Source organism: Bos indicus, chromosome 7, assembly GCF_029378745.1.
Source record: "Bos indicus isolate NIAB-ARS_2022 breed Sahiwal x Tharparkar chromosome 7, NIAB-ARS_B.indTharparkar_mat_pri_1.0, whole genome shotgun sequence".
In the NCBI taxonomy this organism is placed as follows: domain Eukaryota; kingdom Metazoa; phylum Chordata; class Mammalia; order Artiodactyla; family Bovidae; genus Bos; species Bos indicus.
Genome location: NC_091766.1, coordinates 74901487 through 74919970, shown reverse-complemented (window position 1 = coordinate 74919970; position 18484 = coordinate 74901487). Strand labels below are relative to the sequence as shown.

The window sequence follows — 18484 nt, the reverse complement described above, 5'->3', positions numbered from 1 at the left end:
TGCATTTCAGTAACTTTATTGAAAGGTATATCCCTTAGTACCAAAACATAATGGGAGTTGGTTAGGTTACCTCTGGCAACTCAAAATTAACACTGATGTATTCAAAATATTGAAATGTATCAGTATTTTGGGAAAACTGTAAAGTTATCCATAAAACATGGTTTACCAAGTATGAGATACACTGTGGGTCTTTGGTTCATTTTCTGATGCCTCTATAGCCATAAAATGATGTCAAAACTGGTGCAGCCATCCTGGATGGATTCAGGCTACACACTGCACTGAGTAACTCTCTGCAACACTTTAACCCTGTAGATCTCCAAACACTACACCTCAGCAACCTTATACTTATGAAGATGCCTACTTATCTTTCCTAATACTTGCTTTTGGCACACAGTAGGGGCAATTAATGTAAGTATATTCTCTTCCTTTTAAGCAAAATTCTAAGTTAGAACCAAGTTTTATAAAAACAGTCCTCAGTAAAAACTGATGGAGTGTTAAAAAGTTTTCAGAGTGATGCTAATTTGTTTTGAGTTACTAGTACAGTAAAAACTAATTTTCTTGATGGGACTAGACTGAGGCAGTAAATTTTATATAAAACTTTTAAAATCATGGATACAAACATCACCTGTTTTCTAGAAAAATATTAAAGATAACATGCCAAAATTAATGAGTTGGTAGTTTTGCTTTACATAAATGCCCTCAAATTTAAATGTGATTTCTATGTAGCAGTAAGGTCCACATCTCTGGGTTAATAATTACTTGCATTATAGGTGCCAAGAAACTAACTATTCTCACTGTCTAGAATAGTGACCCTTATTGTGCCTTAAAAAGTGCATTTGTGAAATGGTGGTTTTGATGTAAACCTCATAGTTTAAGTAGGTTACCCTTTTTAAACACCACCTAAATACAATATATTGACCCAATATAGAAACTTGGATCAATGTTAGAAATGAAGATTCACAGTTTACCTTTCCAGGCTTGTCATTTGCATTTCACATTTATACTGTTACTTTGATTTGTATGTTTCATAGGTGAATTCAAATTTGAGTAATTCCACTATAGGGTAATGTTAATTAGGCAGTTTTCCCAAATCTGAGAACACCGATGCTAATCTAGTTGTGATGTTTTGAGGCTTCACAGCTTAAATCCGTTATAATATTATGGAATCCACAGCTCAGGATTGTGGAGAAAGGCTTCAGAAGTTTTTTGTTGCTGTAATCATCCTATTTAACAAACAAAAAACCAAGTTATTAGAAGTCTGCCAAACAAATTTTACTACCTGTTAAAATATCTAAGATTCATAATCATGTCTTATGTAGATGTGTTCTATGTTCACATTTAGTTTTGGTAGGAAGAAAGTTAAATCACCACAGTGAGTTAAACTTAGATGGTAAGAAAGTCTATCATATATTCCTGAGGAGGTTTACATTTTTTATGCATGTAAATACTTTCCACTGTTCAACTATTAGAGCAATGATACACAACTACAGTGCTGAGACACCCTGGCAGTTTCCAAAGACCCAGTGTAGAAACCACCTGTCCTAACTTATTTTTCTTTGAGTGTAACACCTGAGTTCATACTGATTTTCCTAATAAGCTAATAGTCTCAAATTAGTTCAATGTATGGTTCAAAATTTTGTTCCTGTTCGTTTACTCAGGCTTGTGTAACTTTAAATGAACTAAAGGTGGAGTCTACATGTAACAAAATGATATGCAATTAGGAAAAAAATACTGTTTTAGTGCTACTTTTAAAGTTTACATTATTAAGGAGGATGTGGCTTTGTAAGCTGATAATTTAATGAAATGGCTAACGTATATATCAAAGTTTAGATAATTCCTTACTCTTGGGATGTTGTATTGATACCTTGAATGTACTGTGCTTGGTCACTAATTTGGGTCAAACTCTTTGTGACCCCATGGACTGCAGCCCACCAGGCTCCTACGTCCATGGGATTTTCCTGGCAAGAAGACTGGGGTGGATTGCCATTTCCTTCTCCACGAATGTAGTACATGCCCTCAAATATTAGCTGACTAGATCAGTGAGGTCATTTCCCCCTTTGCTATTCCAACTCCATTTTGTTTATTTTGAAAATAATTCAGACTTATATTCTTGAATTGTAGAAGAAAATTATATAGCATTAGAAAATTTTCTGTAACGTGGAGGATAACTACGAACCAAATTTACCAATTAAGGGACCGTTTCGGGAATTGTTGGAAGGTGGGTTATCCTGTAGTAACTATGCCTCAGTTGCCGTGCAGTACGCCCAGAAACAATCCATTTCAACTTCTGAACGTTTGGTTTGGCACACTTGTTCGATGAATATTCAGCTAAACACTTGGATACAAGCTCCTGCCAGAAAGTCAAATCTCTGCCACTGATCTGTACGTAAATTAAAAAAAAAATGTTAATAGTCCTATAGTTTTCATTATAGTAATTAATAATTACAATCGTATTAACATGTCTTTCCGTGTCAAAAAAATTTAAGGGTGAGTTACTTAAGTTTCAAGCAAACACATGACATCTCCCTTTACTTTAGGAACAAGTGGTTTAGTTTTTTTTACAGCTGTGAATAGGATTTAGGCTATGACCTTGACATACCTTGGAATGTTTCTGAAGACGTTCTACTCCTTCTGTTAACTCTATATACTTCTGTGCTTGGATCTCCAATGCGATGATAGACAATGCCAACACAGATGGCTAAAAGAGATACATTTTAAAGTAAATGTTGAATATGAAAATAGGTATATAAACAGATTTAATCTTTATAAAATATTTACCTTTGCTTTAGAAAATATGATCCTGCAGTAGCATGCCTTAAGTTGGGCTTCTAGTCTTTCAAAATTAAGGCTACTCTTCCTTTAAAGAGAAAACGAAATTTTATGTAGGTAATTTTACATCGAGTCAAAAGAAATTTTTAGAAAAATAATGAAGTCAATTTTAAAGTGAAGATTATGCACACTTATCATAGAAAAATGAATTATTTGAAGAAGTTTCCTTCCTTCAGAGACATTAACTTAAGGATACCATAGATGAATTTTAAATAATTTGGGCCAAAAAAGAAAAATTTATTCTACAACTACCAAGGTTTCTTTTCATTTTAATAAATCTGTTTTTGAATTGAAAATTTCTTTTTCCATAAATTCGTGTTCGATGCTTGCCTATTAGGTTCTGTAACTAGCCTATAAATGGAAAATGTAATGTTAAAGAATTTACCATCTTAAGAATTCAAAGACTCCAAGAAGCTACTTTTGACTGAATGTCTCCTCACTTTTGCTGGAGAGTGAAGTGAAACTCAAGTGGCTTAGCTGTCATTTTACTTGATTGAAATTCTCCCAGCATACTGATTTTATGTAACATTCAGACAATATTCTGGTTTCTACATCTCCTTTGTTGAAAACAAAGCTCACATACCTTTCATGTGGCATGTTCTCTTGAAGGAGTGAGTAATAGAGCTGTAGAAACTGAAAGGCAGTAGTAGCTTTGACTTTCCAACACACCTTCTCCAATACAATCTTCTCCATTCTCATCAAGTCTGAAACCGTGAACCTGTACTGGCTTATTCGGATCAAGTCAGTTGCCAATGGGACATTCCTTTCCTCTTCTGTTGATTTTACAGCCAGATAGAAGCAGCTTAGTCCAACACACCCAAGGTGCTTGGGCTGTACCTGAAAAGACAATAAGTCCATCTCTACCTTATTTCAATTAAAAAAAAAGTATAATCTAGAACTCAGACCCATCACTTAGAAAAATGTATTTGTGAGGTGAATTTCTCAGTGGCAAAGGACTTAGCAAGATCCACTGATGCCTCACCTGTAGGCTGTAACCATATGCACCCACTTGGAACCAATTTTTGAGTAAATGGAGTAAGTTGCAGCGTACTGTTTGCCTTTAGCACATAACAATTCTTAGTCTTCTGGTTTTTTAAATCACTGAAGAATGATAAGCGGTAAGTTATTTGGTCAAAGACTCATATGAGGATTGAAATATCTTACAGCTTATACATAAAATTTCTTTTCAGAATGTTGTGTTTTTCCAGGCTGTTTTCTTTGTAGTAATACTTGTGAAATGTTTTTAAATACTGTGACACTGTTTACTGTACCTGTAAAGCTCTCTTCACTACCAAGCTTTTAAATTTATCCATCATTTTCTGAATGTCTACAATCAAAATTCTATCCAGTTTATTTAAAAAGCTTTATTTTGGCTATGCTGGGTCTTCCTTGCTGTGCGGGCTCTCTCTAGCTGTGGAGAATGGGGCCTATTCTTCATTGTGGTGTGTGGGATTCTCATTGTGGTGGCTTTTCTGTTGCAGTGCATGGGCTCCAGGGTGTGCAGCTTCTGGGGTCTAGACTACAGGCTCAGTAGCTCCGGCACATGAGCTTAGTTGTGTGGCCGCATGTGAGATCTTACCAGACCAGGGGTTGAACCCCAATCACCTACATTGGCAGGCAGATTTTTTACCACTGAGCCACCAGGGAAGCCCTCTATCCACTTTAAGTTTCAGCTCAACTGAAGCTTTAAAAAGCTTTTACCAGTATTTGGGCTCTCCTCTTCTTAGAACCCCTTCAGCAATATATTTATATTTCGTTTGAAGTATAATGTAATTCTTTTCTTATTATTCCTTGTACTAATGATAGTTGTAAGTGCAAACATTACTCCCACTAAGATTATAATATACTTGAGGAACAGATGCATGTCATTCACCTGTGACACATTTAGAATTAAAGGTAGTGCCTACACATGGTGTCTAAAAGAGTTGTGAACAAGTTTCTTGAACCATTTAACAAACATTGAGCTCTTTCTGTATATGTTGCCTTCTGTTAGGTACTTTGAATAAAACATGAGTTTCATTTTAAGTGTCACATTATCTCATTATCTACCAAAAACCAGGGACACAGAGAAGTCAGATGTATTTTTAACAATTAAACTCTGAAAGCTACACAGATGTCCTGCTTATCCAATACAGGGTACAACTGTGTATCTGCTCCTTCAGAAGATACTCTCTACTATATGCAAACTTAGGCTGGAAATGCCAAGCATAGGCATGACTTGGGTAACTTTAAGGCTAAACCAGTTGGAACTTTATTATATATGAACAAAGATAAAAAAATATACTCTATTGACCAGGTGGTAGACAGCATGAACAAAAAGAAAAAAAAAAAAAAACAAATTCTAATTTTTAACCCACAATCTAGCATTCTGCCTTTAACACATTTCTTAAAAACAACAGTAAAAAAATGAAAATACCCAGACTATCAAACAAGACTTTTAAAATTTTACAACAGCCAGCTCTCCTACTGAGAGGCTTTGCAATGATTTGATATTAGACTATTATTCAATGTCAGAAGTTAAGTTTAATAGCTGATGCATTACTCTTGATTAAAAGGAAGAATATTCATCAATGCTATAGTACACAGAATTACCACAACGTTTTGGTTACTTGCCGAAAACAACAAAAAAATGGTCAAGTTATGAATACCAGCCCAAAGCTGGCAATACCATGTCCAAAACACATTGAGCAAAATCATGAAATACTCAGGGTAATGCAGCTTTAAACATACCTTCATTTTAGACAGGAATCTGTCCAGTAAATTCACAGCTAGAGAAAATGTCTCCGTGTCAAAGCCAAAGAACTGAGTTAGACTAAGAAGATCTTTTACTTCAAAGTCCCTCAGTCTTGCAGTCATTCTAAGGCCATTATCATGTGCAGATTCAATTAGTCTCAAGCCGCAGACCTTTGGCTGACATCTCAACTCCTGTTCCAACAGGGCATTCAGCTGGTGTAGCAGTTTCTGAGAGTCAGTTGTTGTCAGTACCTCTATCATCTATATATAGAACAAAGCCCAGAAAGGAGTGAAAGAACAGCCCTTCCTGTCCTGCCAGGTGCCTTATAACACAAGCATCCCCTCTCTCAATGCTATTAGTGAGTCTCAGTCATTGCCAAGGGCCATCTGTTATTCTCCCCCTCCCCAACCAGTTGGTTACATCCATCCTAAATTGTGACTTCCTAGACGGCCTTTTCAAAATAAATAAATAAATGCTAATCTTCATGCCCAAACTTTGAAATTAGACGGTAGTATGTATTCTGCCGCTTAGTAACAATGTGAATTATTCAAGTTAGTCAATTTTTCTTAGTCCTCAGTTCCTAATCTGTTAATAGGTTATTACTCATTTCATAGACTTATGTGAAATAAAGGTAAAGAATTTGCTTGCTATGCAAGAGAAACCAGTTCGATCCCTGGGTTGGGAAGATCCTGTGGAGAAGGGTATGGCTACCCACTCCAGTATTCTTGCCTGGAGAATTCCATGAACGCCCGAGCCTGGAGGGCGACAGTCTATAGGGTCGCAAAGAATAGGACACGACTGAGTGACTAACACGTTCAGTTTCAGGTACACAGGTATCTAGCACATATAATAGGTGCCTAATAAACACCTGGACAATATTAACGAGCTTATTTATAGTCTGTAAAACGAGGCAATATCTGCGTCTTTAAATGGCTGTTAAGATTAAACAAGATCATTCAACTAAAGAGTTTAGCATAGTGCTTGGCACTCAGTGCTCAGCAACTGTTAACTTTTATTGATGTTACGAAAGGAAACTCAGGTGTTAAGAGCACACGCAGTGGGGACAGGAGGCTAATCCATCCTGAAAGAGGAACCTGGGAGTTTCATTAATTTAGGGCAATACTGAACGCCTACTATGCCCCAGGCACAGGCTATATGGACAGTCCCTCTCCCCAACAACCGAAAGGCAGGAAGCAGAGCATCTTCAGGGTTGAGCGACGGAAGAGGTGGACAAATGTGGAGTCACAGTCTTCATGGATCCAACTCTTTCGCCCCCGGGATGGTGCCTGGGACCACGCCAACTTGACATTAAGACGCCTAGGGAGGTCTAATCTGGCCCCGCCCCTCCAGGCTCGGACTAGCCTGAACTTGTTGCTCGGTCTAAAGTTAACCGAGGAAAAGGGCGCGAGACGAATCCTCCACCCCGGCCCCTTACCCCCACCCCGCGCCCCCAACCCTGCTCCGTAGCTGCACCCTGCAATCAACCCCGAAATCCCAGCTCACCTTGATTGCGACTGCAGCTCCTCAGCGGTAACCACCCTCCCCGGGCCTGCTCTCACCTCACCCCACGATATACGATCCGAGAGGCCTACGAGGCGAGAGGACTCGCGGGCAAGAGGGGACAGGCCCGGGGAGGGGGAGCCGTCTTGGGTGGGGGTTTCTGCAGCGCCGCCGAGACGACACTGCCCCTCTCTGGGTCAGTTCGGAGCCGAAGGGGCCGCGCCTGGCCTTCAGAGTAATATATTGGAGGGCGGGGCTTTCTCGCTGCGATGGGAGGGGGGAAGTGGGAAGCATTTCCCCGCTAATTGGTGTAAGTCTTTTGATGGATGGCTCCCGCTGTCCAAAGAGGGCTGGTCAGTAGAGGGAAGATGTCCGGCCAATCAGCACACGTTTTTCATTATCCCCGGAGTCAAATTCTCCGCCCCTTGAGACCACGCCCCTGCCTCTAAGCGTCTCTCATTGGAGGATTTCCGCAAGTGTCTTCGATGAAGAGGGGGAGTTAACCGCTGCGTTTACTAACCCAGGCCCGGGTAAGGCCTCTGCTGGCAAAAGGATTGGCCAGAATATCGTTCCAGAATGTACTGGGAGTTTTCATTCAGTTCCGTTTAGTAGAGTGGTTCTGCTGTGTTTCACAGTGGCTGGTTCTAACAAAAAAGTGAAACCCCTATTTTTCATTACAGATGGAGAGGTGGTGGGTTTTCTGTGGTGTGGTTTGTGAAGTTTCTAGAAGTCTCCCCATGTGCGCTTTGGAAATCACTGGTTCCTTGTCTTATTTTGCTTTTTGTAAAATTTAATCAAAGAGTGGAGTTGGGCTACATAGATTCTTGGTCTTCCTGAATTTCCGGAATTTGAATTGTGAACGAATTAGAAAAGTTGGTAGTTCTATAATGGCTTAAAACGAAAGGTATGTGGTTGACCCTTAAGAGGAATGAGTAGACAAGAATGATTGCAATGACTAAAAATCTGAGTCCACAGATCCCGTGTGTGAAGCGATATTATTCTTTTTACTTACTGGCCATGAACTTAATCTCTGCTTGTGAGCCTCTGCCTGGTAAGTGGGAAAATAATTAGTTTGAAGCGTTCTTGGACTCCTTCCCTCATTTTTCCCCCTATTCTCACAAATGCGAAGAATCTGCATTAAAAAGGGGTTGAGGATTGGAGAAGGAGGAGTTGGTTATCATTTCTAACGGACTGTATGTACTTTGACGTCTCTGTTCTCATGGCCTCTTCCTGGTTAGTGGCTACCTGGGTTTTGAAAAAATGAGAATCTTAAAGGACATCTCTGTTGTTTGCCCTGCCAGGTGCTTCCCCGAGGCAAATGACAGGCAAATGACGCAGAACCAAGCCTTGAATCGGGGGCAGAGTTATGAGGAGAAAAGGGTAGGGAAAACCAGGGAGAAAAAGTTAATGCCTGAAAAATATTGTCGCTAAAGCATCACTGGGTCCGTTTGTCAAAGCTCCGTTTGTCAAAGGTCCGACCAAGGAAGGGTCCTTGGTCCTCCTTGAAAATGAACTCATAAAATGAGTATAAAAGGGCAATTTAACACATTTGCTGCTACTGCTGCTGCTAAGTCACTTCAGTCGTGTCCGACTCTATGTGACCCCATGGATGGCAGCCCACCAGGCTCCCCCGTCCCTGGGATTCTCCAGGCAAGAACACTGGAGTGGGTTGCCATTTCCTTCTCCAATGCATGAAAGTGAAAAGTGAACGTGAAGTCGCTAAGTCATGTCTGACTCTCAGCGGCCCCATTGACTGCATACTACCAGGCTCCTCCGTCCATGGGATTTTCCAGGCAATAGTACTGGAGTGGGGTGCCACTGCCTTCTCCGTTAAAACATTTAAAAAATTATTTTTACAGTAATGCATGAGTTTACAAATGTACATATTTCTCCTTTAGTAACAAAGGAACCAGTTAGGAACCAAATTAGGAATATAGGTATATATATATATATATATGCACTCTTTCACTATTTATTGAAGACATATTGTATGCCAGTAGAGGATGGGATATACTAGTTCCTGTCCTTGTGGAACGTGTGGTTTTGTGGATAATATAAACCGATTTGTTTTGAAGTCACAGATTACTAACCAGGTTTTAGACTTTTAGCAACTTTTTAATCACATTGAGTTTCCATTGTCGTTTCTTAAAAACAAATAGGAGCTAAATACACTTTATTCATAGTGCTATCAGGAGGATTAAATAATACAAAGTACAAAAAGAGGTAGGCATTATGCCCAGAGCACAGTAAGTACTTGATAAATAGTATCCTTTATTGCTAACATTTCTTTTGAAATGTTTTGCTTAAGGATGTATTTAATTCTGTTTTATCTATTTTAGACTTAGTCTTCTAGAATCAGATTGTTAGAATTATTTGTTATTGTTGTTGTTTAGTTGCTAAGTCATGTCTGACTCTTTGCAAATCCGTGGACTGTAGCCCACCAGGCTCCTCTGTCCATGGGATTCTCTTGGCAAGAATACTGGAGTGGGTTGCCATTTCCATCTCCAGTAGAATTGTTTACTTAACACTAATAAAAGTATCTAAAGTGCATGTATTAATTTCTATGCCTTTTATACTTAAAATTTTCACAGCAGCCTTAGGTAATATATCACTGTTTATGTAATAAAAATGTTTCTCTTACATTATGATCTTATTATTACTTTTTATTAAAACCTGAAATTCCCTGTATGAAAAAAACTGTTTCAGTAGTACTGAAGAAGCATTGATTAAATAGAGATCAAATCAAATGAACATTTTTTACCTTTTCTCCTAACCTCTCACCTCCACTGTCATTTTTATTCGATAATATTAGAATACAGACTGTCATTTAAATAACTTAAAAATCCTAATTAGCAAAATGTGCAAATGTAAGACAGTTATGTACTACTGTAAAAGAAAAAAAAATGAGCCTTTTGTTAACTGTGATTTTATTTTTAAAGACTTGTAGATTGAGTGATGAGACTATCGGGAATCTTTTAAAGGACTGACTTCCAGGCTATTTTCTAGGCTCAGTGATATATTCAGCTGTCAGTTTCATACTTTCTTCTCCATCAACAGTTAAGTGCAGGAAGAACCAAAGCTCAGAATAATGGCCTTAAGGCTGGGCAAAAATCCAATACAGTAAGAGGAGGCTTTAATCATACTCTCTACATTACAGACTGTTGAAGTACTTTGAGCAGCAAAAAATTATAACAAGCAGGTAAACATGATGGCTTGTCAAATGCTGCCCTAGCTGTGGGAACTTCCTCCTTGGTTCTGTTTCTATCCTGGAGACTGGAGGAATCTTTGCACTTCTCCTTCTGTTAAGGCTCTCTGACAAATGTCCAGAACTTCGGAATGTAGCCTTGTCCAACAGTGACGAGGGCCAAAAAAATTGAGGATCAAAGGGATCACAGCTGAATTGTCTTCCCCTCTACTTCCTGATCCTTCCTGGAAACTACTTATTACAGCCCCCTCCATGTATCCAGATGTTCTCTGGTGCATCTGCTCTGTCTTAGAAGAGAACTTGCTAGATCATGGCTTCACGCAGTCTTTGTTGATCTCTGGGATAGTTTGGGACTGAGAAATTGTGTATAGTTTGGGTGGTGATGGGAAGGCAGGGAAAAGGATACATAGAAATCAGATTACTATCATTTGTAAAATAGAGTGGAAACCTGCCATATAGCTCAGGAAGCTCAACTTGGTACCCTGTGGTGACCAAGAGGGGTGGGATGGAGGGGGGAGTCAGAGGGAGGTCCAAAGGAGAGGGGATATATGTATACATATAGCTGATTCACTTTGTGTGTGTGTGTGCTCAGTCATATCTGACTCTTTGCGACCCTATGGACCGGAGCCCTCCAGGCTTCTCTGTCCATGGGATTCTCCAGGCAACAATACTGGAGTGGGTTGCCATGCCCGCCTCCAAGGGATCCTCGTGACCCAGGAATTGAACCCAAGTCTCTTATGTCTCCTGCATTGACAGGCGGGTTCTTTACCACTAGTGCCACCTGGGAAGCAACTCACTCTGTAGTAAGGCAGAAACTCCCACAACATTGTAAAGTGATTAGATGCCAATAAAAACAAAATTAAAATAAAGAATGCCCAGTTAAATTTATATATATATCATATAAAATTATATCTATAAATTTTACACAATATATATTATATAAATAAAATTATATATTTATTATACATCATATAAAATTGTACAATATATAAAATTATATATATATATATATATATATATAAATAAAATAGACTGGTAATTTCAGTTATATCTTGCCTTTGAGAGATTCTAGCTACCTCAGATAAAGTCACCCTTTCCAATTAATTGAGATAGTCACTGGAAAAATAAACTTTGTCAAGTAACCACTGCCTGGTTATATAAAGGTACCTGGAGACATTGGATGGAGATCTCCCACTTGCTTGCATTTAGTCTAATGGCCATAGACTCTGTTGAGTACAGGGCACAAAGCAAAGACCAGCCAATAGTCAAGAGTTTATATTTATTACATATTTCCCATGTGCTAAACTTAAACACACAGGACCTTATTTAGTCCTCAGATTAACAACTGTGATATTATCTTGAGAAATGAGGAATATCTTGTCTATCTCCTAGTTGCTAAATATGCTTAACTGTTTTGCTGTTTACTAAATGTACTTAGCAGGGCTTCCCAGGGGGTGCAGTGGTGAAGAATCTGCCTGCCAATACAGGAGACCCAAGAGATGCAGGTTCAATCCCTGGGTCAGAAAGATCCCTGGGAGTAGAAAACGGCAACCAACCCCAGTGTTTGGCAACCTATTCCAGTATTTTTGCCAGGAAAATTCCATGGACAGAGGAGTCTGGTGGGGTACAGTCCATAAGGTCGCAAAAAGTCGCACTTGACTGAGCTACTGAATGTGTGTGTGTGTGTGGGCACATACACACACACACACACACATACAAATATACTTAACAAAAAACTTGAATTTTGATTTTACAGTATTAAAAAAAGTTGTAACATTGTAAACTGACTCCTCAACTTCAATACTCATTACCTTTTTGCCCATGCTGTCCTTTTACTGTTTGTCCAGCATTCAATGCATATTTATTGAGGACTTTCTGGATGCCAGACCATTGTGTTTTGTAGTCTCAGATTAAAAATGTAAACGATTTTGGGCAGTAGGATGTGTTGATTGTTGTTCTCTGTGACGATAGTGGTTGGAAGGATCGGCTGGGTAATTCTCCAGGGGCCATCTGTTTCTTTTTTGAAGGTGTCTCTGGGGTCTGCTGCTTTGGTAGGAGAAGGAGGGATTGAGGATGGATAATAAGTTCGCACTGGAGAAGGGAATGGCAAACACTTCAGTGTTCTTGCCTTGAGAATCCCATGAACAGTATGAAAATGCAAAATTATAGGATACTGAAAGAGAAACTCCCCAGGTCAGTAGGTGCCCAATATGCTACTGGAGATCAGTGGAGAAATAACTCCAGAAAGAATGAAGGAATGGAGCCAAAGCAAAAACAATACCCAGTTGTGGATGTGACTGGTGATAGAAGCAAGGTCTGATGATGTAAAGAGCAATATTGCATAAGAACCTGGAATGTTAGGTCCATGAATCAACGCAAATTGGAAGTGGTCAAACAGAAGATGGCAAGAGTGAACATCGACATTCTAGGAATCAGTGAACTAAAATGGACTGGAATGGGTGAATTTAACTCAGATGACCATTATAGCTACTACTGTGGGCAGGAATCCCTTAGAAGAAATGGAGTAACCATCATGGTCAACAAAAGAGTCCGAAATGCAGTACTTGGATGCAATCTCAAAAACGACAGAATCATCTCTGTTCATTTGCAAAGCAACCCATTCAATATCACGGTAATCCAAGTCTATGCCCCAACCAGTAATGCTGAAGAAGCTGAGGTTGAATGGTTCTATGAAGACCTCCAAGACCTTTTAGGACTAACAACCAAAAAAGATGTCCTTTTCATTATAGGGGACTGGAAACCAAAAGTAGGAAGTCAAGAAACACCTGCAGTAACAGGAAACTTTGGTCTTGGAATATGGAATGAAACAGGGCAAAGGCTAATAGAATTTTGTCAAGAGAACGCACTGGTCATAGCAAACACCCTCTTCCAACAACACAAGAGAAGACTCTACACATGGACATCACCAGATGGTCAACACCAAAATCAGATTGATTATATTCTTTGCAGCCAAAGATGGATAAGCTCTATACAGTCAGCAAAAACAAGACCAGGAGCTGACTGTGGCTCAGATCGTGACTCCTTGTTGCCAAATTCAGGCTTAAGTTGAAGAAAGTAGGGAAAACCACTAGAGCATTCAGGTATGACCTAAATCAAATCCCTTATGATTATACAGTGGAAGTGAGAAATAGATTGAAGGGACTAGATCTGATAGAGTGCCTGATGAACTATGGACGGAGGTTCATGACATTGTACAGGAGACAGGGATCAAGACCATCCCCATGGAAAATAAATGCAAAAAAGAAAATGGCTGTCTGGGGAGGTCTTACAAATAGCTGTGAAAAGAAGAGAAGTGAAAAGCAAAGAAGAAAAGGAAAGATATAAGCATCTGAATGCAGAGTTCCAAAGAATAGCAAGAAGAGATAAGAAAGCCTTCTTCAACAATCAATGCAAAGAAATAGAGGAAAAGAACAGAATGGGAAAGACTAGAGATCTCTGCAAGAAAATTAGAGATACTAAGGGAACATTTCATGCAAAAATGGGCTCGATAAAGGACAGAAGTGGTATGGACCTAACAGAAGCAGAAGATATTAAGAAGAGGTGGCAAGAATATACAGAAGAACTGTACAAAAAAGATCTTCACCACCCAGATAATCATGATGGTATGATCACTCACCTAGAGCCAGACATCCTGGAATGTGAAGTCAAGTGGGCCTTAGGAAGCATCACTATGAACAAAGCTAGTGGAGGTGATGGAATTCCAGTGGAGCTATTTCAAGTCCTGAAAGATGATGCTGTGAAAGTGCTGCACTCAATATGCCAGCACATTTGGAAAACTCAGCAGTGGCCACAGGACTGGAAAAGGTCAGTTTTCATTCCAATCCCAAAGAAAGGCAATGCCAAAGAATGCTCAAACTACCGCACAATTGCACTCATCTCACATGCTAGTAAAGTAATGCTCAAAATTCTCCAAGCCAGGTTTCAACAATACATGAACCGTGAACTTCCAGATGTTCAAGCTGGTTTCAGAAAAGGCAGAGGAACCAGAGATCAAATTGCCAACATCTGCTAGCTCATCGAAAAAGCAAAAGAGTTCCAGAAAAACATCTATTTCTGCTTTATTGACTATGCCAAAGCCTTCAACTATGTGGATGACAATAAACTGTGGAAAATTCTGAAAGAGGTGGGAATACCAGACCACCTGACCTGCGTCTTGAGAAACCTATATACAGGTCAGGAAGCAACAGTGAGAACTGGACATGGAACAACAGACTGGTTCCAAATAGGAAAAGGAGTTCGTCAAGGCTCTATATTGTCACCCTGCTTATTTAACTTCTATGCAGAGTACATCATGAGAAACGCTGGGCTGGAAGAAGCACAAGCTGGAATCAAGATTTCTGGGAGAAATATCAATAACCTCAGATATGCAGATGACACCACCCTTATGGCAGAAAGGGAAGAGGAATTCAAAATCCTCTTGATGAAAGTGAAAGAGGAAAGTGAAAAAGTTGGCTTAAAGCTCAACATTCAGAAAATGAAGATCATGGCATCCAGTCCCATCACTTCATGGGAAATAGATGGGGAAACAGTGGAAACAGTGTCAGACTTCATTTTTCTGGGCTCCAAAATCACTGCAGATGGTGACTGCGGCCATGAAATTAAAAGATGCTTACTCCTTGGAAGGAAAGTTATGAGCAACCTAGATAGTGTATTCAAAAGCAGAGACATTACTTTGCCAGCAAAGTTCCATCTAGTCAAGGCTATAGTTTTTCCTGTGGTCATGTATGGATGTGAGTGTTGGACTGTGAAGAAAGCTGAGCACCGAAGAATTGATGCTTTTGAACTGTGGTGTTGGAGAAGACTCTTGAGAGTCCCTTGGACTGCAAGGAGATCCAACCAGTCCATTCTAAAGGAGTTTAGCCCTGGGTGTTCTTTGGAAGGAATGATGCTAAAGCTGAAACTCCAATACTTTGGCCACCTCATGCGAAGAGTTGACTCATGGGAAAAGACTCTGATGCTGGGAGGGATTGGGGGCAGGAGGAGAAGGGGACAACAGAGGATGGGATGGCTGGATGGCATCTCTGACTCGATGGACGTGAGTCTGAGTGAACTCTGGGAGTTGGTGATGGACAGGGAGGCCTGGCGTGCTGCGATTCATGGAGTCGCAAAGAGTTGGACACGACTGAGCGACTGAATTGAACTGAACTGAACTGAATAAGTTTCCTTCCTTATTCAGATATCTTTCTATGATGCTAACCTTCCTTACAAAAACATGTACACACACACCCCTCTACAAAAAATATTGACAGAGTTGGATTTGGGAAATGAATACTTTCTTTTTTTATTGGAGTATAATTGCTTTACAATGTTGTGTTAGTCTCTGCTATACTAAGAACTGAAACAGCTATATGTATACATATATCCCCTTTCTCTTGGACTTCCCTCCCACCCCACCACCATCGCACTGCTCACAGAGCATGGAGCTGAGCACTGAGCTGAGTTCCTTTTACTATATAGCAGGTTCCCACTAGCTATCTGTTTTACACACATGTCTGTGTGTGCTCAGTCATGTCTGACTCTTTGTGACCCCATGGACTGTGGCCCACCAGGCTCCTGTGTCCATAAGATTTTCCAGGCAAGAATACTGGAGTGGATTCCCATTTCCTCCTCCAGGGAGTCTTCCCAACCCAGGAATCAAACCCGAGTCTCCTAAGTCTCCTGCGTTGGTAGATGAGTTCTTTACCACCGAGCCACCTTGGAAATCTGTTTTGCACATGATAGTTTATGTATGTTAATCCTACTTTCCCAGTTCATCCCATCCTCCCCTTCCCCCTCATCCCCTGTCCACATGTCATTTCTCTACGTCTGAGTTTCTGTTCCTACCCTCCAAATGTTTATCTGTACCATTTCTTTAGATCCCACATTTATGTGGACCTAAATATACAGTATTTGTTTTTCTCTTTCTGACTTATTCCACTCTGTATGACAGGCTCTAGGTCCATCCACATCTCTGTAGATGTCCCAATTTTATCCTTTTTTATGGCTGAGTAATATTCCATTCTGTGTATGTACTATCCCATGTATGTACCACATTTCCTTTATTCATTCATCTGTCGATGGACATTTAGATTGTGTCCATGTCCTGGCTATTATAAATAGTGCTGCAATGAACTTCAGGGTACATGTGTTTTTCTACAGTATGATTTTCTCAGGATATATGCCCAGTAGTGGGGTTGTTCTATTTTTAGTTTTTTTAAGGACTGTCCATACTGGCTCCATAGACACGTATCTCCATAGTGTCCATATCAACTTACATTCCCTCCAGTAGTGCAAGAGTATTCCCTTTTCTCCACACCTTCTCCAGCATTTGTAGTTTGTAGATTTTTTGATGATGGCCATTCTGACCAGAGTGAGGTGATACCTTATTGTAGTTTTGATTTGCATTTCTCTAATAATTAGAGAATGTTTTCATATGCCTTTTGGCCATCTGTATGTTTTCTTTGGAGAAATTTTCTAATCTAGCTTTACTGTTCCTTTGCATTGCACTAGAATAAGGGACCTCATAGGCCAGAACCTTTATTCTCTAGATAGGCCTTAATTGCTTGGAGTCCCCCACTTTCCTCATTTCTTTACCTTTTAACTCTTTAACTTTTTATCTGAGTTTTGATTTAGCCAAATTAAGAGGTTGGTGGAAAGGACATTGCAGACAAAAGCAACAGTATGTGCAAAGACACAGAGGAAAGAGACTAAGATTTCTGTAAGTGAAATATAGATTAGTCGGCTAAAGCATGGAGGGTGTCTGGGGGGTGTTTAGCAATGAGATGGGGAATGAAGCAGTTGCTTATCCTAAAGGATCAGGTAGTCATATATACTATTATTGGGATTTTGAACTTTAAAGGCTTCTAGGAACCATCCATGGAATTTAAAGAGAATACCACGTTGGATTTGTGCTTTAGAATGACCATTTGGCATCAGTGTGAAAACTGGAAAGAGGGAACCAAGAGTAGAGTTCAGATCAGATCAGTCTCTCAGTCGTGTCCGACTGTTTGCGACCCCATGAATCGCAGCATGCCAGGCCTCCCTGTCCATCACCAACTCCCAGAGTTCACTGAGACTCACGTCCATCGAGTCAGTGATGCCATCCAGCCATCTCATCCTCTGTCGTCCCCTTCTCCTCTTGCCCCCAATCCCTCCCAGCATCAGAGTCTTTTCCCATGAGTCAACTCTTCGCATGAGGTGGCCAAAGTACTGGAGTTTCAGCTTTAGCATCAGTCCTTCCAAAGAAATCCCAGGGCTGATCTCCTTTAGAATGAACTGGTTGGATCTCCTTGCAGTCCAAGCGACTCTCAAGAGTCTTCTCCAACACCACAGTTCAAAGGCATCAATTCTTCGGTGCTCAGCCTTCTTCACGGTCCAACTCTCACATCCATACATGACCACAGGAAAGAGTAGAGTTAGGAAGAACATTTAGGAGCCATGGCCTTAACCTAGGAAAAAATCGGAAGACTCAACTGAGGGAGTGAGAGTGGGAATGGAAAGGAGATGGATTCAAGGGACCTTAGAAGGTCCAGCTGATGGATTGTGGTGATTTATTAGATTTGATTGGTTAGGAGATCAGGATGAAAGAGTCAAGAATAATGTTCACATTTCTGGTTCAGGCAAAAATTGAATGGAGAAGTCTATTTATGTGCTAAGATCAGAATATACCAGAAAAGAGACCAAGTTTGTGGGGGAAGACGTTGAAGTAGTGATGCCTGAGGAAATTCCAGGGGGAGATGTCCAAAGGCATCCAGAGAAACATTGGTGCCACAGATATCTTTGAGACTCATTAGAATATGGGGGGGTGGTGGTGATTGACTCATGGAAGTAGAATAGTTAGGGACCATTGGAGATTGTAAGAGAAGCCTGAGGAGGGAGTCTAGGGAACAGGAGTCTGTGAAGGGATCTTGAAGGAAAGGACTTGTTGCAGGATTCAAGAGAAAGTGTTTCAAGAAGAGAGTGAACACCAGTGTCTGATGCTATACTGAACAACCAAGAGAGGAAATGAAATCAATGAATGTGTAACCCACTCTTGCAAAGAACTTGAACTAGGATAGAGGCCCTGGAGAGGGAGTGGATGTGGAGTTGAGAGAGAGATTTTGTTTTTCAAAGATGAACTAAACTTGCACATGTTTGTACAGTAACAGGAAAGAGCCAGCAGAGAAAAAGAAGGATCTGACTACTGCAACAATCTAAGTCCTCATATGACACTAGTC

General features: G+C 40.1%; 2 protein-coding genes across 3 annotated transcripts in view; one reads left to right on the top strand and one right to left on the bottom strand.

Annotated features, from left to right (window-relative positions):
• On the bottom strand, positions 1 to 7295 carry CCNG1 (cyclin G1). 2 transcript variants are annotated; one of them, XM_019965358.2, is made up of 7 exons: positions 7067 to 7295; positions 5560 to 5823; positions 3413 to 3666; positions 2779 to 2857; positions 2600 to 2698; positions 2177 to 2380; positions 1 to 1223 (listed from the first exon to the last, which is right to left on the bottom strand). In XM_019965358.2, the coding sequence occupies exons 2-6, from the start codon at positions 5821 to 5823 to the stop codon at positions 2189 to 2191; spliced, it is 888 nt and encodes a 295-aa protein (XP_019820917.2). In that variant the 5' UTR covers positions 7067 to 7295; the 3' UTR covers positions 1 to 1223; positions 2177 to 2188. The 2 variants fall into 2 exon arrangements, with proteins under 2 accessions (XP_019820917.2, XP_019820916.2); XM_019965357.2 differs by having other exon boundaries at positions 2186 to 2380; positions 7067 to 7294.
• Positions 7296 to 7501: 206 nt separating this feature from the next.
• Positions 7502 to 18484, top strand: part of LOC139184219 (craniofacial development protein 2-like) — a 290608-nt gene continuing 279625 nt past the window's right edge. Inside the window, exon 1 of the mRNA XM_070793960.1 lies at positions 7502 to 7593. The gene's annotated coding sequence lies outside the window, so the exon portion shown is untranslated. The remainder of the gene's footprint in view (positions 7594 to 18484) is intronic.

What these genes read in the sequence shown, in the direction of transcription:
- CCNG1 (XM_019965358.2), bottom strand. Translation starts at nt 5,823, where the DNA reads ATGATAGAGGTACTGACAACAACTGACTCTCAGAAACTGCTACACCAG. An exon ending in GAGAACATGCCACATGAAAG is followed by an intron (nt 2,858 to 3,412) that starts GTATGTGAGCTT and finishes TTCTCTTTAAAG; the next exon opens with GAAGAGTAGCCTTAATTTTG. An exon ending in TCATATTTTCTAAAGCAAAG is followed by an intron (nt 2,699 to 2,778) that starts GTAAATATTTTA and finishes TATCTCTTTTAG; the next exon opens with CCATCTGTGTTGGCATTGTC.